General features: G+C 33.1%; 4 protein-coding genes across 8 annotated transcripts in view; all 4 read right to left on the minus strand.

Moving 5' to 3' along the window:
- Positions 1-3,524, minus strand: part of LOC106665060 (phosphatidylinositol 3,4,5-trisphosphate 3-phosphatase and dual-specificity protein phosphatase PTEN) — a 32,571-nt gene extending 29,047 nt beyond the window's left edge. Inside the window, exon 1 of one of the 2 annotated variants that reach the window (XM_014391229.2) lies at positions 3,257-3,524. The gene's annotated coding sequence lies outside the window, so the exon portion shown is untranslated. Of the gene's footprint in view, positions 1-2,754; positions 3,226-3,256 lie in introns of those variants that run through there. The other variant, XM_014391230.2, reaches the window with a different exon arrangement.
- Positions 3,525-6,169: 2,645 nt separating this feature from the next.
- LOC106665109 (ATPase family AAA domain-containing protein 1) lies at positions 6,170-11,713 on the minus strand. The gene is made up of 7 exons (XM_014391315.2): positions 11,324-11,713; positions 8,970-9,014; positions 8,726-8,903; positions 7,271-7,471; positions 7,011-7,207; positions 6,751-6,947; positions 6,170-6,667 (listed from the first exon to the last, which is right to left on the minus strand). The coding sequence occupies exons 1-7, from the start codon at positions 11,504-11,506 to the stop codon at positions 6,511-6,513; spliced, it is 1,158 nt and encodes a 385-aa protein (XP_014246801.1). The 5' UTR covers positions 11,507-11,713; the 3' UTR covers positions 6,170-6,510.
- Positions 11,714-14,613: 2,900 nt separating this feature from the next.
- Positions 14,614-19,462, minus strand: LOC106665000. Of its 4 annotated transcripts, none has more exons than XM_024227997.1 (6): positions 19,105-19,462; positions 18,660-18,803; positions 18,473-18,575; positions 16,470-18,024; positions 15,038-15,144; positions 14,614-14,976 (listed from the first exon to the last, which is right to left on the minus strand). In XM_024227997.1, the coding sequence occupies exons 2-5, from the start codon at positions 18,708-18,710 to the stop codon at positions 15,138-15,140; spliced, it is 1,716 nt and encodes a 571-aa protein (XP_024083765.1). In that variant the 5' UTR covers positions 18,711-18,803; positions 19,105-19,462; the 3' UTR covers positions 14,614-14,976; positions 15,038-15,137. The 4 variants fall into 4 exon arrangements, with proteins under 4 accessions (XP_024083765.1, XP_024083764.1, XP_014246601.1 ...); XM_024227996.1 differs by lacking the exon at positions 19,105-19,462 and adding an exon at positions 18,996-19,088; XM_014391115.2 differs by lacking the exon at positions 19,105-19,462 and adding an exon at positions 18,878-18,923.
- Positions 18,926-23,831, minus strand: part of LOC106665008 — a 36,347-nt gene continuing 31,441 nt past the window's right edge. The window contains exons 3-4 of the mRNA XM_024227999.1: positions 19,591-19,758; positions 18,926-19,483 (exon numbers count right to left, since the gene is read on the minus strand). Of these exons, the coding sequence (XP_024083767.1) occupies positions 19,287-19,483; positions 19,591-19,758 (365 nt within the window). The 3' untranslated portion in view covers positions 18,926-19,286. The remainder of the gene's footprint in view (positions 19,484-19,590; positions 19,759-23,831) is intronic.

Genomic DNA, 23,831 nt, shown 5'->3' on the forward strand with positions numbered 1-23,831 from the left:
GTTAATGCCAATAAAATAAGTTAATTACACATTCAACAGCATGTATTGTTTGTTCTTTAGTCCAAACTTACTACACACTGTAACAATTAAAATAAGTAAGTAATAAAGATAAATACAGAAAAATCTATTGTTTTCTGTGTTCAACCGGCTGGAAGTAATCACCAAGAGGAATGTCCTCTCAGAGTAATTTGTCTTTTACATGTGAAATACTCGTTAATTTTAAACTATTCTGGAAATTATGACAATATTATTAAGTTGAAAAACTACAATAAAATTATGCTCAATTTAATGTCAATGAAATGGTAAAATAATACATAAAACACTCAGTGGTTTTCAAAACCAAACTCACACGACAGTTTTATAAAAAATGAAAATATTGTGCTTGACTAGATGGAAGTAGTCAAACGATGCAACCATGAGAGTAATGATCTCTCAGGGTAATTTGCCTTTTGGAGGTGAAATACTCATTAATTTTAAACAATTTTGGAAATTATGACCATGTTATTAAGTTGAAAAACTACAATAAAATTATGCTCAACTTAATGTCAATGAAATGGTTATACACTAAACAGTCTACAGTGTTTTCGTCGTTTTAAAGTCCAAACTTTAAAGACACTTTATCACACGAAAACTACTGTTTGTTAAGTTTGACAATATGGAAGTAGACAAAAATGATAATCCTGAGAGTGATATTCTCTCATTATAAATTAACTTTTATAGTTAATCACTATAAAAATGCATTTCAATAGGTTAAATAGGGAAAATCTACTGCTTTCAGTGTTCAACTAGCTGGAAATATTCAAAATATTCCTCTCAGGGTAAATTACCCTTTGGAGATAAAAGACTCGTTAATTTAAAACACTTGTGGAAATATTAAGTTGAGAAACTACAATAAAATTATGCTCAATTTAATGTCAACGGAATGGTAAAATAATACATAAAACACCCAGTGGCTTCCAAAACCAAACTCACGAGAGTTTTATCAAAATGAAAATATTGTGTTTGACTAGATGGAAATAGTCAAACGACACAATCATGAGAGTAATGATCTCTCAGGGTGATTTGCCTTTTGGAGGTGAAATACTCATTAATTTTAAACAATTCTGGAAATTATTACGATATTATCAAGTTAAAAAATTACAATAAAATTATGCTCAACTTGTCTTTTGAGGAATGTTTTTAGTCCAAACCCACAAGCCACTATTAAATGAATTTCAATATGTTAAATAGAGAAAAATCTACTGCTTTTTATGTTCAACAAGCTGGAAGTATTCAAAAGAGGGAAGAAAGTTATGTTCTCTCAGTTTAAATTACCTTTCCAAGTTAATGCCAATAAAATAAGTTAATTACACATTAAACAGTATGTATTGTTTGTTCTTTAGTCCAAACTTACTACACACTATAACAATTAAAATAAGTAAGTAATAAAGTTAAATACAGAAAAATTTATTGTTTTCTGTGTTCAACCGGCTGGAAGTATTCAACGGAGAGGAATGTCCTCTGAGGGTAATTTACCTTTTTGAGGTGAAATACTCGTTAATTTTAAACAATCGTGGAAATTATGACCATGTTATTAAGTTGAAAAACTGCAATAAAATTATGCTCAACTTAATGTCAAAGAAAGACCTAGTGGTTTTCAAAACCAAACTCGCAAGAAAGTTTTATCAAAATGAAAAAATTGTGTTTGACTAGATGGAAGTAGTCAATCATGAGAGTAATGATCTCTCAGGGTAATTTGCCTTTTGGAGGTGAAATACTCATTAATTTTAAACAATTCTGGAAATTATTACCATGTTATCAAGTTGAAAAATTACAATGAAATTATGCTCAACTTAATGTCAAAGAAATGGTAAAATAATTCATTAAACACCTAGTGGTTTTCAAAACCAAACTCGCAGGACAATTTTATCAAAATGAAAAAATTGTGTTTGACTAGGTGGAAGTAATCAAAAGAAGTAATCATGAGTGTAACGATCTCTCAGGGTAATTTGCCCTTTGGATGTGAAATACTCGTTAATTTTAAACAATTCTGGAAATTATGACCATGTTATCAAGTTGAAAAACTACTATAACATTATGCTCAACTCCATGTCAAAGAAATAGTTAAAACAATACATTAAACAGCTTGTAATGTTTTTTAAGTCCAAATTTGCAAGACTTTTTCAAATAAAAATATACTGTTTGTTCTGTTTGACTAATAGACCTAGTCAAAAAGTGGTAATCCTTAAGAGAATGATATTCTCTCAGTATAAATTACCTTTCTCAGTTAATCACTAGAAAAATGAATTTCAATAGGTTAAATAAAGAAAAATCTACTGTTTTCTGTGTTCAACCAGCTGGAAGTATTCAAAAGAGAGGGTAAATGTCCTCTCAGGGTAAATTACTTTTGTTGATAAAATACTCTTTAATTTTAAATACTTATGGGAAAATAGTTAAATAATAGATTAAACAATTTCTTATGTTGGTCAAGACCAAGCTTACAAGATAATTTTATCAAAATGTGGTGTTTTATGGTTGACTAGGTGGAAGTAGTCAAAAGAGGTATGAGAGTAACGTTCTGTCAGGATAAATTATTACTTTTACGTTAAAAAGTATGTATTGTTTTCTATTTGAAAATGAGTGGAGGTATGATCATAATATGAGGTCAAAAACGAAAAAAAGTTTTGAGCTAGTTTTATCAAAACGGAAAATTCTTTTCCGTTAGTTTTGTATTACTTTGTGACAGGATTTAAAAAGGATAAATAATAAAAATACCAAAGGGCCTGCAGTTTTCTGGGGTGGAGACGACAGAAGATTTCAAAAGAGGAAACCCCGAGAGGAAGTTCACTCAGGGTAAACCTTCACGGATAGGCGACTGTTGTCAGTTTCCCCGGATCTGACAACACCACGGCGTCCGGGCGATTCTCCCAGGACGAGCCGCCGAATTGACTGGAAGCGGCCGGGGCGGTCGGTCCGGATAGAAAACAAATTAAACGGATGAGCGTCGAAGGCGAAAAGGCCGAGGGTCTCCGTGTCTTTTTTCCAGCGGGCGACGCGCCGGGACGAATCGCCGCTTCTCTCGGATAAATCAATCGTCCGGCGCGTCGCGAGCGGGCAAAGACGGGGCCGAGAGAACTTTTGAAAAACTCCAAAATCCAGCCGGGGTGGAAAAAGTCAAAAAAACGCACATGAAAATACGCCGACGTCGCGGGCCGAAGGCGGTGCTCTCGACGACGACGACGGCTCTCGACAAGGCCAAAACGTGAAAATCACTTACTTTCTTATTTCGTACGACGACATTTCCGTTTCGTGTTTTATTAGAAAAAACCCTTTGCCCGCATCTCTCCTTCAACTCGAGTCCCGATCGTCCATATTGAGCTGTTTTATCCCAATCCTGCTCTCTTGATTTCCCGACTGAAAACGGCCTCCGGGCCCTTTATCGGCCCTCTGAGTTCGACTCGAGTTCCGCCCTTCGCCGGTGGCGTAGCCCTTCCCGGAAAACACCCTCGGATCAAAAAAGGGCCCGGGAAATTGACCTTTTTTCGAGAAAATACTCGAGAAAAATCATCACGTGATGCTGTCCCGCCTTTTCCCGCGCTAATTCAAAAACCCAACGTTCACTTTCCATGTGACCAATTTTTCTCCCAAAAATTAACAAGTAAAATATTCATTGGAAAACCGGAACTCAGTAATTAATTGATAAAACGGCTTTAAAATCCACCAAATAATGAATCGACAATCAATTAACTAGGCTAGATGAAAAACTATCCAGATAGATGAATAATTACTCTTGAATATGAAGTCTGATCTTCGGTTTAACCATTATTATAAAATTGTAAGGATAATAAATAATATCTACCAAATTATAACTTTTTTCTCTTTTTTTCTTTTTTAAATGTATTTTTGTTTTTATTTTATTTTATTTCAATTGATTATTCTTTTTATATAAGTTTTGATTGAGATGAAAAAGTTGTATATGAGAGAAATTTGAACAGACTTTCGGCTTACATCTCAGCCAAGGCCTTAGATAAAATAATAATTAATATGGTCAAATCAATTATTAATATGGTCGGCTAAACATACATGGATTTTATTTTATATTTCTCTCTCTCACTCTCTTTCTTCTATAATCAAAGCTAAATATTTTTTGTAGACCTGCAATTCAGCGATTAAGAATTTAAGTTTATGTTAGGTCGTTAAACTGTTACTAATATTTACTGATACTGATATTATTAAAAAGAAAATTAATTGAAATAATTAATATGGTCATTTATGATCGCTTAACATATATGGATTTTATTTTCTCTCTCTCTCTCGCTCTCACTCACTCTCTTTCTTTAAAATTATACATATAATCAAAGCTAAATATTTTTTGTACACCTGCAATTCAGCGATCAAGAATTTAAAGTTTATATTATGTTGCTAAACTATTACGAATACTGCTATTATTAAAAAGGTTAGGTTATGTGTTATTTTATTATTGTATTTTTAAGTTTTAGCTTTACTGGCAATTTTAAAATGTTTGATGTAAAACTGTACACTTGAACCGACCCTTGACGTATAAACTATTACTTTCGGTAAATTAAAAAAACAAACAAAAAAGTTACTCTTTTAAACGTGTAAAACAGTATTGTACCATCAAATATATATATATATATATATATATACACACACACACACACACACACACACCTACAACAATTATTTTTATTTACTACCCAAATCCCAAATATTATTTTTGTATTCAAATATTGGTATCTAAATTATACTGTATGGCATTATTTTTACTATTGTCAATGTTTAATATTTCAATATTTTTCATGTTTTAAATGTTCTTTGTCTTTCTTGTAATTATTGTAATAAAAATGGGCTTTTGCTCGTAAATAAATTAGCATTAATGGAACTAACTAATAAGGCTCAGTAAACAAGAATTGGATCTTGCTGTAGTACATTGTTATCAATTAAATGTGGAGTACCACAGGGTACAATTTTAAGTCCTTTCTTAATCCTTGTTTACATCGATTTATTATAATTGAACATTTCTGGGAAAACTGTTAGTTTTAGTTTCTGGGTGTAGTTATGCTGATGACACTACTATTATTTATCCAGTAAAAAATTTAAATGAAATTACTAACTCTATTCATAAAGAATTTTTGTGTATAAAAGAAAAACTAATGTTATATCCTTTTTATTAAAAAAAAAAAAACATACTGATTTAAACAAAAATAAAATCATTTTATATTTGTGCAGAAACATTTTAAATTGTGTTATTTAGTGACCGGCTGTTCAATATTTGTTGAAGTAGTTAGATGGTCAAGAATGAAGTATTTTAGAAAAACACTTTTTTTTATTTTTTTGTGGAAATTTTGACCAAGTTCATTAAACACATATAATTATCCATTTAACTCATTTTAACATTTTTACCTTAATCTTAATTCCTTATATTGTTCAATATCCCTTTGTAAACTTCAAAATGCAAAACCACAAAATGACAATTGTTGCCAGGCTAAGAACTAGAAATCCATTTTTTAAATTAACATTCATGTTTTAAATATTTTATTGCATATCTTTTTGTACCTTTCAGAGCAAAAATGGAAATTACAAGTTCTCTAGGTGTAAATATCCCTTAAAGCACCTTTTGTCAGGCTTACCAGTGTTGACAGCGCCAAGTTTTTCGTCTAGCCCTCATTATATAAGAATATTTTTTGCAACAAATATTTTTATATTCTGAATTTATGCTTGGTACTTTACTTTATTGCCAGATCTCTTTGGAACCTTTAAATGAGAACGTTTTTGTGAGGGAAAACCTTCACAAAAGTCAACTGTTGTCAGGTTCCCTGCAACAAGTCACTATATATCAAACTTCATTTAGCCGTTAATCAATAATTATGATTAAAAAAAAAAAATACAATTTTATGTATCTTTCTTANTACAGAAAAAAATAAAAGAAATATACCATTTTAAATGATAAATTGAACTCAGCTGCAAATGTAAATAACTTTATAATTATCAGTGATACAAATTTCTATTAAATTAAGTGCTTCTTAATATCTGTCTGAACATTTTTTAAATCCTCAATAATTAGTGTTGTAAAATATTAAATTTGGACTTGCGAGGATGTGAAAACCTGTTTTAACACAATGTAAGTAATAACAGAACTAGCCAAGAGGGTAGACAGAAACAGGACACATTTAAATAAAAATCCAAACTATTATTAATAAAATTTTTACAAGTAATAACAACAATATTCTGTGCAATGTCTAACATAACTTATAAATAACCAACCGTATATTATTGTCTAGGATATTTTTCTCAGGTGAGAAAATAATTTGATCTAATTTAATGATTAACACTATTAATCACAAAAAAAGAAAATAAATAAATAAAACAAAAAGAGCAAACACAGTGATGTGAGAATGTTTAATTTAGCTCTTTTATGTATGACCTAACAACAGCACAATTACAGGAGGAACATTCCTTAGAACGTTGACAGCTTTTTACAAATGAACAGATTTTCAAGTTCAGACTTTCTCAGTCCATGGACAGCGTTGAACATACCACTTTGGTCTCTTTCATCTTACTCAACGAGTTAACCATATCCTCCATGGTTATGGGCCGTAGTGTGTCTCTGAACTCTTCCTGATCTTCTTCTAATTTTTGATTGAGATATCCTCCACGTGTACTAAGGCTGAAAAATCACAATAATTAATTATAATCGGGATTACATAATTTGTCTTATGTGTTACTAAAAATTACTATTTCGAAATTTACTTTTTGGGTGAGTTTGTAATTTGGCAGTTTTTCATATAGTCCCTGATCCTGTACATAGATGCGTTCCGGCAAAGTTCTTTGAGGTCTGACCCTGAGAAGCTCTCCGAAAGCTTTGCAATTTTATCCAAGTCCACGTTGTCTGCCAATGGTTCTCCATTCATGATCAATTGCAAGATGTCTTTTCTCTGTTCTAGAGACTGGAGGAAAAAAAAAATACGGGTAATTTCTATTTTAATATTTGACAAAACGTCTAAACATACCGGAAGCGTAATATGGAACGTAGCCGGCATCCTACGCCTAATGGCCAAGTCGAGGTCATGGGGTCTGTTCGTAGCGCCCATCACTATGACTGTGCAGGTTGGGTCCGTGTTTAAGCCATCCCAAAGAGTCATAAACTGAGCTTTCATCATAGCCGTCGCTTCATGATCTTGAACATTCCTACTGCGGAGAAATGAATCTGAAAAAGTAAGAAGTTAAAACATTCGGCCATTTTCTTTTTTTTCCACTTTGATGTACTGACCTATCTCGTCGATAAATATGATGCAGGGCTGAATCTTAACAGCTAAAGAGAAAACAGCTGCAGCCAGTTTTTGGCTCTCACCGTACCACTTATCAGTAAGGATTGATAAATCAAGGTTTATAAACCTAGTCCCCGCCTCACGGGCAGTAGCTTTTGCGATCATTGTCTTTCCACATCCAGGTGGTCCATGAAGTAACACTCCTTTAAAAAAAAAAAAATAAAAAATGAAAAATATAATTGCATAAAAAATAAATAAATATTAACATCTTGACTGAAATGATTACGATGTGTTTTTTTGTATTTGTATTTTATTTGTATTTATTTTTTTTAAATTAAGCTTAAATATGAAGACCATTTTTTGCAATGCTTTGGTAGCATGTGGTATTTTGCATTGTTTTTAATTTTATTTCTCTATTATTTTATGATTTAGGTATAATGGGTTGTAAAATAAGTCAGAAGCATTTTTTGTAATGGTAAATTAAGGTTGTTGTAAACAAATTTAATCATCAATATATCTACATTTTGTTCCCTAACACACCCACATAATTTTGCACATAATTCTCCCAGAGCTTCTCAGTTTTTTTAGTTTTGCACTTTCTGCAATTCTCAAGTGAAGTAGTGTTATTAATGGTTTTGCAGAGCCTGGAATATGCGAAAAACTGACAGGACAATATCAGAATATGGTGGGTGGGGTAGCATACCCCAGCTAAACTCTTAACAATTTCTGGTGCGTCTGCAAAGTCACGGGTTTTATACTGGTGGAAAATGATTCCCTTGCATAGTTTTTGGTCACTTTGGTGACTCTAATAGCTCCAATTGTGTGAAGTGCAAACTAAAATCAACCAGTTGGCTGGGCAGAAGAAGCTCATAATAAAACATCTCCTCCAATGGGTCGCTGTGTTTTCCCCAGGATTTTCCTCTCACACTTTTCATCCCTGGTTATCAGTTTTTTTCTCCGCAGATGGAATGCAGTACAACAAATTCTTTTAAGTCAAATTGTGAGGAACCCCCCCCTCTTCTGCAGCTGCTCTCAGATGTGTTGAAATGCTTGTATAAGATCTGTTAAATGTCTCTCCCTCATGGAGAGTGAAAAATGCTTAAATTTGGTCATCATCAAAGGTTCTGAACCAAATGAAACTGCCAAATAAAAATACTTTACCTAATCCCTTTTTAGTCTGTCTAAATTTTGTCAAAAAAAAAAAAAAATAAATTGTCTAAATAAAAATTGCTTCAAACACAAGAAGGATAAAATTCAATTGTTAAAAATAAAAAAAATAACTACAGACTTATTTTACAAATGACCATAATATTTAAGTAAGTTGCAACATGGGGTTGGCGACTAACTCTCAAAAGCAAAAAAATAAAAAAAGCAGAACCTTCTCATTTTTGACTTGAGGAAAAAATGAAAAACTCAACTAATAAAAGTGAAATGATTATTTAAAAATCAAATTGTACCTTTTGGGGGCTGTGTCAATTGTGACCCGTGGAATAAATCTTTTCTTACGATTGGCAAGATGACAATTTCTTTTATCTCTTGAATTATGTTATTGAGCCCTCCTATGCTGCTCCAAGTGACCTTAATGTCATTTGGGTCAACGAGATGGCTGGCGATCATCATTTCGTACTCGTTCAGCTGAAAGTAATAAAAAAATTAAAATTAAAACTAGGAAAAACTATCTTAAAGAGAATGTTAACTTACGTCCTTTAAATTCGACAATCCCAATTTTGCAAGCATCTCTTGCGCCTGAAACATATTGAAAATTGAATTTATGTGAAATAGAGAAGCAAGTATAAATTAAACTTAGGGTTCTTTCAAATGAAGCATCAGCTAGTTGAAAAAACAGGTGTCAAGGAGTGTAGACCTGAAGAAAATGATAAGGCACAAGTGCCGCTCAAGTTCTCATCCCAACTGGTTAAGAGGTACAATTTGTCATTCATCCTTCACACCAATTACCTAGTTGAGTCAACTGAGTTCACCATAAAAAGTGTTGCAATTTATCCTATGCGGAACAGTTTATTGAAAAAATTCATAGTAGTCCAGTGATATGGGACATGAAGTGTGAGAAGTATAGTGGTAAAATAAAAATGAGTGCAACTTGGAGGGAAGTACAGTTTTTCAATTTTGTTGCAGAAGAGAAAACATAAGAAGTGCTCCTGCCTCCTCAGTTAAATCAATCGAACTGCCTTGCCTGAAAGGCCTTATTGATCATCTTAGCCTGATCATCCTTACTAGATTGGCCTGACAGACGTGTTCCAGCATTTCGCTAACTTCAATGTATGTCTAAACTGTTCAAACCCTGAAGACAATGTCAGACAATGAAGACAAGAAAATGTCCTAATGCCCGGATAGGTAGTCCAAGATGATCAGTAAGGATAACTAATTCGATCCTTACCGTTCATCTTGTTTTGTTTATCCTTGCTAAGATGGCAAAATGGCGAAACATGTCTGACTGACTGAGCAAAGATAGGCAGACCAAGATTATCAGTACGCATGACGTATCTGACAGACCAAATCAGCAAGGATAAGCAGACCAAGAAAATTGGCAAGGATGACCAATTTGATCATGACCAATCATCTTGTTTTGCCCAGCCCCACTAAGATGGCAAAAAGGCAAAACATGTCTGACAGCAAATCAGCAAGTATACGCTAACCAAGATGGCCGTTAAGGATGACTAATTTTATCCTTATCAATCATCCTGATTTGCCTATCCTTGCAAAGGTGGGAAACTGGCAAAACATGTCTGACAGACCAAATCAGCTAAGATTAGCAGACGAAGAATATCGGCAAGGATGACCAATTTGATCTTGACCAATCATCTTGTTTTGCCCAACCTCTCTAAGATGGCAAAAAGGCAAAACATTGACAGACCAAATCAGCAAGGATAAGCTGATCGGCAAGGATGACTCATGTTATCCTTACCAATCATCTTGATTTGCCTATCCTTGCTAAGGTGGGAAATTGGCAAAACATGTCTGACATAGCAAATCAGCAAGTATAAGCTGACCAAGATGGCTGTTAAGGGATGGTTAATATGGCACTCACTAATATGGCAAAATGGTGAAATCCATCTGACAGACCAAATCAGCTAAGATAAGCAGACCAAGATGATTGGTAAGGTTATTGTTTTACCCAGGCCAGCTAAGATAGTAAAATGGCGAAACATGCCTGACTAATTCAGTGAGAATGAGCAGACCAATTGATAAGGCCTTGCTCACACGGAGGAGATTGGTATGAGACAGGTATCAATAGGCGATGGTAACATAGGGCAGATTCCATCATTCATTCAGGAGACTGGAAGCTGACCGATTTTTAGTTGATTAGGATGTTTTTATATTCTTTCTATATGAAGGCAGCTGATGGGACATTGTGCAACATGGTGCCATTCACACAGTTTATCCTGTATTGAGCAGATTACCCCTTCCAATTCTTGTCATTTACATTTACTGTCGTTACTCTTCCAAAATGGATGGCATTGACATTTTTGATAATGATCAACTAATTTCTCTCTTAAGCTGTTTTGAAAGGTGATGAATGACATGTAGTAATAATTGAAGAACTTGTTAGAATCTTCCCATAGTTCTTTATAAAGAAAGGCGTGGCTGCCTCTTGTGTCATGTTCCTTATTAATTGTGCAAACCCACATTATTCTTACTTGTTTTTCACCTAGTTAAATACCAAGAGCTACAGCTTCTAACTTGTACATTATAAAAATATGATCTGGGTCTGTAAACCACTTAGGAAAGGGTCGAGAAGAGATGGAGGGCAGATGACTGGATCTAGTCGTATGGATACTCTTTGTATCTCATGCCAGTATCGCAGAGAGTCTCTCATACCGTAACCCTATCAGGGTCTATGGATCAAATTACAAGTTCATTGCTCTGAAGCCCATGAGAGAAAAATCTCACGATGAAAAAGACTGTTTTAAACAGCTAGAGTTTATTGAAACATTAGACTAATAAAATAGGTTAATGTTAGAGTAAAATGGCAGATGTAAAGATTAAGATTTGAGTGAAGCATGGTTGCTGCTTCTCCCAAAATCGTCCGCGCTCACCTTTTTGACTGCTGTTTTTTTCTGCTTGTTGGTCGGGTCCATCTGCTTCAGGAACCATTTGACCGAGAGGTAAGTAGCCAGGGAGAAAACCGAAACCCTGATGAAGTACTGCACCTCCGGCCTTGCCAGGAAAGTAACGATGGGTGTGTTTTTGGCCGACTCCATCGGCATGTACGGCATCATCGACAGGGAATTTGAACCGGATACCGCTTGGATGTGTGTCTGGCGTCGTGAATTTATACTTTTTGTGGGGTAATTTGCCTAAACGGAGTGGATGGTATAACCCCAAAATTGCATGCTCGCAGCCGTGATTGTGTCGCCGGCTGATAACGCCAGACGGCGGATCCGCTCCGTACGACAAACGAGACGACAGATTAGTGTTGGGCGGGGCCACAAAAGCGCTAGATTTGCGGGGAAAAAATCAAATTTTCAACTATCCCCCAGTTTGTGTTTATTGTCGGCGGCCTAATTCAAACAGGAAAGGTCTCAATGGCCACGAAAAAATCATTCTTTTTGCATCAAATGTCATTTACTAAAGCATTTAACTACAAAATAATTGAACATTGAACGATTGTCAAGTACAAATCTTGATGGCACGACACTCGACAAAAAAATTGCAACCGGAACAACGCTCAAGGAACCGCTAAATTTTAAAAATTTTCACTTTTTTTCATATACACTGGCGTTCAAAAGTATTTGCACAACCAATATTTCACTTATAGAAGAAACAGCTAAAAAAATAAAATTATTATAAAAAAAACTATATTTTTATCATTCCTGATTATATTCTTGTCTTTCGATGTTTCTTATAAATTTTGACCAAAGTTGAAAAATGACTTAAGTTGCTTTGATATTTAAATTTGAAATTATTGATAGAAAATTTTAAGCAAAACAAACCCTATGCTGTTTCTTTGTAGGAGAACGTTTAAATATTTTTATTTTTTGGTAGATTCAGTCGACATCTTTTTCTATGCTTTTTATGACACTGACAAAAAAATCCTCATAAGATCAGATAGCCAAGCATCCATTAAAGCATTAGCATGGAAAAGAATCACATCAAAATTAGCCAGTGAAAGCATCCAAAATCTCCAAAACCTGGGGAAACACAACCTGATTATAGCTTGGGTGCCAGGGCACAGAGGAATTTTGGGTAATGAGAAAGCAGATAGTCTGGCCAGAGGAGGATCTGGAAGACCATACATAGGCCCCGAACCTATACTTAGGATAACAAAACAAATATAGAATCCTCCTTCGCAGAATGAATCTAAACAAAAGGAGAAGTGGATAAACTCTAGCGGCGCTAGACATAGTAAACTTATGATGGAACAATCCTCACCAAGACTAGCAAAAGCAATGCTGCCATTGGAGAGGGCCAAACTCAGAGGAGTAGTAGGACTACTAACCGGTCACTGGCATCTGAGAAAACATCTACACAACATGGGTATATACAATGATGATCCCATTTGCAGATTATATAATGAGGAGGAAGAAACAGCCACCCATATCATCTTCGAATGTGAAGCGACAGCTCAATGGAGATTTAACCTAACGTACGGAAAAAACTTAGGGAATCAAATCACAGCAGCGACAGTCAATGACCTGATACTTCTAAGAAGAAGGATTGAGTCTAATACACTGTACTAAGGAACTATGAAGGTACAATAAGCCAGAAGGCTGCAGTGCCTGGGGAGTGCAAACCCCGCTTCCTAGTATCCTTTTTCACCATACTATACCATACCATGCTTTTTACGAAGTAAATTGTGAGATTATCTCTTGTGGTTTGCAAGGTGATGAACTTTGACAAACAGTGCAGACACACTGAAAATGGCGAAATGGCAAAAAGTGTCTGAGAGACCAATGACTGAGGATAGGCAAACAAAGATGATAGGAAAGGATCAAATTGTCTTTCAAACGTAGTTAGTCAATTTTCTTTTTTTTTTTTAATGTAGATTTTTTTTCATTTTTATTTATGGGCCAATTTAGTTCATCATTCTTTATAGAAAAATTCCTCAAGTTTATTTATTCAAAGTTAAAACAATATTTGAACAATAACAATAATGATAATCCATATTTTCTTACTGGTCATCATTGATCATATTAATTATTCCAATTAATTATTCTTTTCATCTAAAGTCTTTGGTTGAGATGAAAAATTAGTGGCATGAGTGGGATTTGAACCCACGACCTTTGGTTTTCACAATAGCTCAAGTGGTCAGAGCAGTGGCATATTCAGCCAAAGGTCCTTGGGCTTGAATCCCGCTCGTGCCATTGACTTTTATCTCAACTGAAAACCTTAATTAATTGTAAGATACTTATAAATGTTTTTTTCAAAAACACTGGCATCCTGAGGATTCATATAGCCTTGTAGTTTAAAAAAAAAAGCTACAAAAGTTTTTAAAGTTTTACTGACAATGTATTAACAAATAAAAGCAATTTAACACTAAGAGGTATATGTATTAAAAACATAAAATAATGTAACTCGTACTCTTCTCATTGTGAAACGTAACAACACAGATTTTTTAAATTGAAAAAAAATATTTAAAAAAAAGTCTTTAAATGTAGTTGTATATTAAATGTATGTTTTAAATGTATTAAAATATAACTGTGACCTGAGGTGGCAAAGGAAAACAACAAATTAAATCAATATCTGTCTTATTTACTGATCATTGAAAATTTATTAAATTTTTTAATTTATTTATTACGAGGGTTCACAACAGCAGAGGTCATATAAACCCTCAAGGTGCCGATGTTTTTGAAAAAAAAGCCCATTTGTAAGTATGTCGGGTTCGAATGCAGGGCCGCTGGATTCGAACCCGGGACCTTTACCTTACAGTGATGAGTGCCGTGTCAAACCTAAACCGTTGTGGCCACCGACGCCCTATTAAAAAATTGAAGAGTATATTCACCAGTTTGTGGAAAAATGCTATTTGATGTGAGAATTATAATAACTATTATATGATTAATTATTTAAATTAAATTTGTCAATGGATATAACAAAAACTTCACCGTAATGCTAATTTTGTTAAAATAAAGTTGGATGAATTATGTAGTTTTTATTTTTGAACATATTTGTCTTGTATGTTCAACAATGTGAAATTTTCTTACATGTACCTTTTAATTTCTCTTGAAATGTTTAAATTTTATCTACTGCTTGAATAATACTGAGTCTGAACACAAAGAAGTCTATTTAAAAAAACAATCAAAACAATGGAAATAAACTATTGCAACTATGTAAAATTTTCTTAATGGCTCAACAAAAGGTTACTATTTCTCTATATTAAAACAAGTAGCAAGAAATGTAAAACTGGTGTATTTAGTAGTGTTTGCGTCTGGATACTTGATGCTTGATGATTGAACCATTTAATTGAAATTTCCAGTGAAAGAAATGCAGCTTTCTCCTTAATATTCAAATATAACCACCATGGGAAACATGTCTTGCTTTTCTTTTATCTTCGATTTGTTAAGTGTTTTATTCTTTTTGTATTATTTTCTTTTTTATTTAACTGATGATTCCATTTTTATAAGCTTACTTGTTTTTTTTGCTCACAAAACAAACTTCTTGGACCAAATAATGTTCAAAAAAGAACAAAGATAATTGCTTGGGTCTACAACAAAGACGGACTTGCTTGATGAATTATTATCTTCTAATTTCCCTAGAACAAGAAAAAAAAAAAAGTGTTCACTTGTCAGATCAAGAATAAATTATTGTCTTACCATTTGACTGAACTTGTTCTAAACAAAAAATTAACTAAAACATAATAAAGACCATTGACACTTCAGGATCCTTTCCGGTTATTTCACGACAAATCTGTTTTCACTTTCTAAAAATATAGACAATAAAGATAAAATTAAAAAAAAAAAATACTAGCAGTAAATTAAAAATTGTTCACAGATAAGTTAAATCAAAATGTTAAAACTGTAAAAATGTTAATGAAGGTGTTTGCACCTTGACACTAAGAATAAATGAAGACACGAACACCCTGGATCAAGGCATGGACTCGAAGAAAAAAGCAAATTCAGTTGTTACTACCAAGCTTTTGACCTATTTTCTAGTCATCATCAGGGCAAACAATCTTAAATATGCCTACAGATTGAAATATTTAAGTTTTATTAGTCCCAAGATTGCCAAGCAGCTTTGGCCTGTAAAAAACATAAATATGTCAATCTGTAGGCATTTTTAAGATTGTTTTGCCCTGATGATGACCTTGTGGATCGAAAGCTTTGCAGTAACAACTAAATTTGCTTTTTTCTTCATAACCATACCTTAATCGAGTATTTATAAGAGAAAAAGTGGCCGATACTTCTAACACTGAAAATAATTTAAAACAACTATATTTTTTATAACTTTATCTTTCTAAAATTGATGTTTAATGTGTGTGATATAAAAAAAGTATTTGGTTTCCATGTGTGATAATTATCATCTATTTTTTTCTGGGTTGGGCAGCTTCTATTTCTACCGAGAGCTATGTAGTCCAGTGTCCTCACAAAGAAACAACTTGAAGCAAAAGAAAATTTAAAAAAGTTTAGACTCAAACACCAGTACTCGAAAAGTTAATGAGATGGACATATTATAAAATATTGTCGAATAAGGGAAAGATCAATTAAGCACATTATAGTACATCGGATTGGGACCCAGGCAAAAGGGGATGCGCTTTGACCAAGTATTGGCTTCAAGTTTGATAAAATATTTTAAAATTTTGTTGGATGTGCTTAATGTACAAATTACTTTTATCAAGGCCAGTGGCGCCAATCATAATGTGAAATTTGCAATGTAGTGGTTTATTTGCCACAATATTAGGGTTCTGAAATGGTCAGAATGTTGTTCGGTTCTTAATTTTATGTGAAATCCTTAGGTTGGAGATTGTCATTGTCAGAAAGCTGTTTGGAATCAAGCAAAGAACAATGAAGCATCTATCTCACCAAATTGACAAGTATAAGTTAAATACCAATAAGAAAATAAGTTTATTTACATAGAATCCTAAAGGATTTTTTACATGATTCAATGTTGGGAAAACAGACTAATAAAATTTCTAAAAGAATAATTAAAAGTTTTTGCCGATTATAATTTTTGAATATTTGCGACATTTTTATCTTTTTGTCATAGACAGTATTTTTAAGTTTGTAAAAAATATGAAAAAATACTTACCGAAAGTGGTCATTTCTATTTGATTGAGGAGAAGTTTTTTTTCCATCTTGTGATTTTTTATTTCCATATTGCTGCGGATAGATTATCGTGGAGCCAAATGGTGTGTCCCAATCCCTCAAATTTGAGCTCACTTCTTTGGCTAGAGGCAAATTGCTATTTTTCCTCTTTTCATTCTGAGAGTTGTCATTGGGATAAGAGTAACTGAGAAACGAATTTTGCTGAGTGCGCATATTTTGTCTTGGGCTTATTGGGTTGGGCTGCTGGTGGTTTTCTCTTTGAGAATTTTGTCTTGAGAAGTGTTGCCATTCATTCACAGTGGGCCAATTTTCAGAGACTTTCATCGGTACATCTGTCTCTATCGGCTTTGTATTTCGTGGATTGACATTTTTCTTATACGCACCAGAAACATACCGCTCGTGTTCGTTTGGGATTCCATGCAGAGCTAAACTTATTTTCTCTAACATAGTTTTAGAAATTTCCTGCCATTGTTGAAATTCTTTTGCCAACGGTTCAAGAGAGCTGTCTAAAGGATTCGGCTGTTCTTTCGAAACAGGCAGAAGACTAGCGAGACTCACCCATGAACTAGATATATGGAGAAAAGCCAGTATTATTTCTCTTAGTACCGGTTCCATTTGAATCAATCCCGGGCTCGTATTGACCAAATTGGCCTTTACCGCTTTGCAAAATTCTTCCAGGTCTACTTTCGAGCTTTTAACATTGTATTTGGCTATCAATCTTTCTAGATCCCTGCATCCTGTGTGAGCCATTTTTTTAAATTCAGCCATTCCGGGCAGAGTAAAAGCAATTTTAGTAGATTCATCATCATTTCTGGAAGACGACGTAGAGCTTTGGGACGATTCATCACTGTATGTTTGGAGGCTTCTCGGAAGAGTTAACAATCCACCGATATGAACGGTCATGTTGTCTTTTGGGTCTTCAAATTTTTGATCAGCGCATTTCTGCCTCGGAGAAACGTTATTCGCCTCCTGTTCATTTACAACTGGCTTTTGTAAATTAGATTTGTAATCGTTAAATACCCTAACAGCATTGGGCTGTAGCAGGAGATTAAATTGCCTATTCATTCGATGGTATTCACTTTGCATCACCCTCGGCTCTGGAGGAATTCCATAAACGCTCCCTGGTTTCGACCTGTACATTTGTTGGTGGTTCCAATACACATTGTCAGCATTCCTGACAAGTGCTGGCATCCTATACCCGTACTGGTATGAGCATTGATTTTGGTAGTACATCGGATCTACCAGAGGGACCCGGACAAAAGGGGATGCGCTTTGGACAAATTGGCCAGTGCTGTATGGGGGATGAATTCTTGGTGGTGAATTCACATTCTGTCCCACTGATGGAGGGAGCAATGTCAAAACATAAGGACAAGAAGTCTCATTTGGTGGGATGGTATTCCCTCCCATCTGCACTCCCTGGTCGGATACGCTTACATTATTATGTGCATCTTTATTGTTTAAATTTAGTTTGCTGCACAATTCAACGCCTACAGTGTCATTGCATATCCCTTTAACATTCAGTGGTAATTTCAAATCACCTGAAATAAAATGTATGATAGTATGTATTTTCTTAAAAAACTTATCTGTGGGTTTTTTTTGTAGATAACTTTTTGGTAAAGTTCATAAATGTGCATTCTTTAATCTTTCAGTGTGTTTATTACCATTTTATGACATAACACTTATAAAATTAGATTCTACCAATCTCAGTGAAATTTGAATATAATTATATTCAGCAGATTGGACATTTTGAATTTGCCTTTTTCAATTCAATTAATAAACCACAAATAATAATAATAAATCAAGAAAAAAAAAATATTCATACGTCTTAACAAACAAAATTTTCAAGAATTGAAAAAAAATTCTTTAAACATTTGTTGTTGTTTTATAGGGTTTTTAGTTTTATTTTGCTTATCACAGTATTATTTAAAATGACAGCATAGTTAAAAGTTAACATAAATTCTATCATATTAAAGTTACAATTCTTACTAGGGAATCTTGGAATTACATCAGGAATAGGTCTTGTTTTTTTCCGAATTGCAATGTTGACCTTTCCATTGCTTTCTTTTTTAAGAATATCAAATGGATCATTCTGAAAAGAAAATGAAGTAAATTTTGTCATTATAACTAATCTTGTCTTTGTCCAGTTATTGCCTTAATTGATTCCTGTATTTACCCTTTCCTCGAGCTGCGTAGTATTTCTCTTCTCATTATTTATGTCACCCATCTATGCATCATCAATTTTTCAGGGATCCAACAGAATTTTTCCAGATGCCAAATCCGAATGACTGGATGATTTGCTCAATATGAAAAATCCAAACTGGGAAACATTTTTCATTAGACACTAAAAGGAGTGGGATACTTTCGAAAAATAAAAATCAATACATTAATTACTTTTGAAACAGTGTTAGTTTTAGAAAAAAAGAAGAAAAAACAAGCAAAAACAAAAGAGCAACAATTTTTTTTAAAATCTATACAACATTGGAAATGCTCACACCATAAGTAAACATACCACGTTATAAGTATACATAACCAGTAGAAACTAAAAGATTTACATTATTTTTTGTAATTAAGAAATTACTTCAGTATCATCAAAGGAGATTTTTATAAATTATACTTACTAAGCTGACATTTTGATTAGGGTCATCACATGTGCCTAACAAATGACAAAAAGTCAAATGCATTCTCTAGGTTTTCTTTAAATTGTACGAAAATAAATGACAATAACAGCACTTAATTTTCTTGACTCATTTTATACACTAGTACATTTATATTTATAATTTAAAAAAATTTTGTTGCTTATTTACAAAAGTGCTGGGAATGCTAATAATGAGGTAACAAAGAGCATTGCGACTCCTGCAGCTGTTGCACTATTGCACAGATTTGTTGTACATGAGCAGACCTCTTGTCGTCCGCCAAAACCGGATCGCTGGTAGCAGGCGTTAAGATAACTGGAGTCATCCCATCCACAGCTTCGAATTACCCTCGAATCCGGGGGCACTAAAGGCAGAATAATTCAATATACAATAACTTTAATTAACAGGTGTGCAAAATATCAAAAAGTTTTTAAATTTTTTTTTTATACTGTAATTCAATAGCATACTTACATCCGTTAACTTCATATTCTATGGTCTGTACAATTTTTCTGCACAATATGTACTTGTGCATCGAATTCTGGTGAGTACTGCACTCTTTTGAGAGCGCTTCAGGTGGAACTTCTAATGCACATCTTGAGTCATTGAAGCTGTTGCACTCAAAACATTTTAAGGCACTTCCTGTAAATAAATGTATGTGTATTTAAATAATTAGCTGAGAGCAAAACAACAATAACGCATACAATTCTACTATGTATCTGGAAAATCAAAAATTGTACATATTTGATTATACGTATGAATAATAACTTAAAAGTAACAAATTTTTTTAACTTATATAAAACCAGCTGTTCAATGTGATTTATTTACTATGTCCCTAGCAGGAAAAATACACGACATCACATGCCATTTTTAAAAGGATATTATTATTCGGAAATCGTGAGATGTGGTCTGGTGTGATGTAGGTTTCAGAAAAACATAAACATAAAAGAATATTGATCATCCTGCTCTCTAAATTGAGGCTCCAGAGGGTATTGATGAGCCATTTAAGTCCCTAGCACATGTCATTAGCTTAGCATGCATTGCTGTCCATTAATTTCTATGGCCATTCACTGAAGTTTATGTTTAGTTATTTTATAAAAAGGCCTAGTTTGGGTTGGCTGAAACCACGACAGCAGCCAGTTAGACTTTACGCGACCAAATTTCTGGTATTCATAGTGTCCACTTCACCTCTCTATAAAATCCGGAAGAGGTATTACTAAAAATTTGTTTTGTTTATAAGCCATCCATTTAGAATTTTTTAAAAGTATTTGTGTATTTTTTTAAATGAGTGTTCGCAATAGCAGAGGTCATATAAACCCTTGGGGTGTCCGTGTTTTTGAAAAAAACCCATTTGTAAGTATGTGCTGTTCAATGCCTGAACCACTGCGGCCTCCGACACCCCCTTTGCTATTGTACTAATAAGCTTGTGTAGGTGATGAGGTATACAAGTAAATAATTTCAACTAAAAAAATTTATGAAGAAGAATGTGTGTGAACAAGGATCTTTCAATTAAAAAGCGTAAGGTGATATGAGAAAAGAAATAGTGAGAATTCTTTTTTGCCCTGTGGGATGAAGGACCAAATTGAATGGAGAAGACCAAGAAAAGGAATAGTCAAACCTGACCTAAATTATGGGGTTCTACCATCAGCCACACACCATACATCAAAATTAATCAAACTCGTGTGTGTGCGTCAGTGAGAGAGAGAGAGAGGGAGAGGGAGGGAGAGAGAGAGAGAGAGAGAGAGAGAGAGAGTGAGTGAATGAGATGTAAGTGACGGATTGTGTAGTTTAAAGATAGAGTGAGTGATGAGACAGTTGGTGACTGAAACGTGTGTGTGTGCGAGAGAGAGAGAGAGNAGAGAGAGAGAGAGAGAGAGAGAGAGAGAGAGAGAGAGAGAGAGAGAGAGAGAGAGAGAGAGTGTCACTAGATAAAAACAATTGTTTGAACTAGTTCTATTTTTAAACACCCTCCATCATTTCAAACTAATATACTACATTAGTAAATATCCTATGTTGATTATAAAGAGATTTACGATTAGCCGTAGAAAAACCACATTTTTGTCCTTCCTACTAAAAAATCCTCATTGTTCGGCCTTTCTTAAAGAAAATTGTTAAGAAATACAGCAATGAAATTTAGATAATTATGATCCCCTCAATTAATTTTATGTAGAATAAACCTGATTTTGTGTTCATAAAAATAAATGATTGCTATTTATGAATATGGCGAGTATGAAATTAAATGCAAGTATTGGTCAGTACTCCTAAATAGGTCTACTTTTCCAGCTTGCCATTTGACAAAGTTGTTTCTTCTTCAGTATCATCGATTTGGTTCGAAAATAAATCGAAATATTAACGAATTATAATCACACTCAACTGTAATTAATAAAAAGTTTAATTACTAAAAAATACTAAGACAACTCCATTACTGAATTAAAGAATATTCCAACAAAGGATTTTTTTTATCTACAAGCAATATTGTGAAATAGGCGATAAATCACAATCAAAGTCAGAAAATTAAAGTTAATCAGAATATTACATGTATAAAGTAAAAAGCGATTAGCCATAAATCATATAAGATCATATAATCCATAAATTACCGTACTAGATCAACAAATTATTTTGCTGCTTGCTAATTATCAACTGACCAAGGTCTTTTAGCAAAGAAACGTATTTCTACCATACCTACCAATGAAGAACAAATATACGAAAATCAGCCATAATCAATGAGAAACGAATGGTATTATCGAATGTAAATAAATAAATAATAATTCAAGCCCCAGTAGACTATTTTCTTTCTTGTCCTTTCTCCATTGTTTTTCTCCTTCAATTTCAACAGACGACAGCTTCAATGTGAAATATTAAAGAATTCGATAGAAAATTAAATAAAAAACAAATCAAATAATCCGTGTAATTACACGTTAAAAAATTGCAGGCCGTTACACATTGACAAATATTCATATAGTTCACGTTTTGCAGAACTGCACCAAGCTCATGGACGATCTATCATTTGAGTGGAGAAGAGAAAATGTGCTGGCCATTGGAATATTCAAATCTGAAATAGACAGGACGGAATTCTAAATGGAAAAAAGCTTATTCTGACTTATTTATTATTTATCTATTATTATTTATCTAAGACGAAGCGGTTTCTAGCCGATATTTACCAACACAAACTGACAACTGTCTATCGGGCCGGAAGCACATTTAGTTTTTATCACCGTCATTCCTGATTACATAATTGGCTTTCAATGTTTCTTGTAAATTTTGGACCAACTTGAAAAATTATTTAATTTTGTTGTTTTGATATTTAAATTTGACATTATTGATTTAGAATTGTAAGAAAAACAAAACCCTGCATTGTTTGTTTGTAGGAGAACGTTTCAATATATATTTTTTTTAATTTTTGGGTAGATTGAGTTGTTATATTTTTCTAAGTCTTTTTCAACGTAAATCGTAAGAGAATCTCTTGTTGGTTGACGAACAGTTCAGACACACTGATGATGGCGAAATTGCGAAGACAACGACAGAGGATATGTAAAAAAGATAATCGGAATTTTTTTCCGAACATAATCAACATTTTTCAAAGTGGAATTTTTCTTTAATTTTTATTTATAGACCAATTTAGTTCATCATTCTTTATAGAAAAATTGCTCAAGTTTATTTATTCGAAGTTAAACCAAAATTCGACCGATAACTATAACGATAACATAATTCTTCGTTGGCAGTGCAATTTTCAACATACTCTTCGTCAGACCTGGGGAAAAAATAGGCAAAAATGGAAAATGTTTCAATCCAATACAAGTAATTTTGTACATTCTCAACCTTACTCCCACCCTTTTCGAGATAAATATAGACGTTTTATTTATAAAAACAGTCGCCTTGTCTAGCTGCTTAGCTCGCTCAATGGAATTGATAAATAGATAAACAATGAAAATTTGCTAAAACGAACAAAAGTAACATTTATTCAATATAATGTTATGAAAGACATATTGTTAATTCTATTTTCTTATAGTATATCTATAAACAGACTTTTTTTTTAAACAAATTTTTCTCTACACATGGATGATCGATCGTGTTAAAATAAAGAAACCGTTATATTTAATATATTTTATAACAAAGATTTATATGTCATAGTACATACAAATATTTTTTTTCAAAATTATGTAGGAGAATTTCACATTGAAATGGATAATAATTCTTAAATTTTATGTAAGATTATTTTATACGCTATATAACAATTATTTTTTTAAATAGAATTTTTCTTAATAAATTTTATAAATATAAAGTATATTAATATAATTTTTGACACATTTTTCCCATCGGTGTTGATGGCTTGTTGTGTTAAAATAAGTTTGGATATTCTATTTTTAACAAATGCGTGTTTATTAACAGATGAAAGAATAATTTATAACATGTGCCGTTTTAATCAGTTTAATTTATAACCCCAAAAAATTATTTTACAAGTATAATTTTTGTAACAATTTTCGCTATATTTTGTGCCATATTGTTCCTCTATTATTTATTTTCTTAAAAACACATATTTGTTCTCAAGAATATAAAGAAAAGAATATAGGAAGAACAAGATAGAAATGGTATAAAAGTTGTTGAAATACGTCAAATACGAATAAAAACCACCTATATTTTGGCTTAAGGAAAACCTACACAATAATTAATCCACAATGAAAAAAATAATATATATTGCAACATTAAATGCACAT

Source organism: Cimex lectularius, unplaced genomic scaffold, assembly GCF_000648675.2.
Source record: "Cimex lectularius strain Harlan isolate CLEC.00 unplaced genomic scaffold, Clec_2.1 scaffold172, whole genome shotgun sequence".
Taxonomy (NCBI): Eukaryota; Metazoa; Arthropoda; class Insecta; order Hemiptera; family Cimicidae; genus Cimex; species Cimex lectularius.

Bases quoted from the DNA above. Each gene is read 5' to 3' on its own strand.
- LOC106665109 (XM_014391315.2), bottom strand. From the start codon at position 11,506: ATGATGCCGTACATGCCGATGGAGTCGGCCAAAAACACACCCATCGTT. The intron at 9,015-11,323 runs GTGAGCGCGGAC...AATATGTTTCAG, and splicing joins AAAAAACAGCAGTCAAAAAG to GCGCAAGAGATGCTTGCAAA. The intron at 7,208-7,270 runs GTCAGTACATCA...TTACTTTTTCAG, and splicing joins CATATTTATCGACGAGATAG to ATTCATTTCTCCGCAGTAGG.
- LOC106665000 (XM_024227997.1), bottom strand. From the start codon at position 18,710: ATGGGTGACATAAATAATGAGAAGAGAAATACTACGCAGCTCGAGGAA. The intron at 18,576-18,659 runs GTAAATACAGGA...TTTTCTTTTCAG, and splicing joins CTACGCAGCTCGAGGAAAGG to AATGATCCATTTGATATTCT. The intron at 18,025-18,472 runs GTAAGAATTGTA...ATTTTATTTCAG, and splicing joins TGTAATTCCAAGATTCCCTA to GTGATTTGAAATTACCACTG.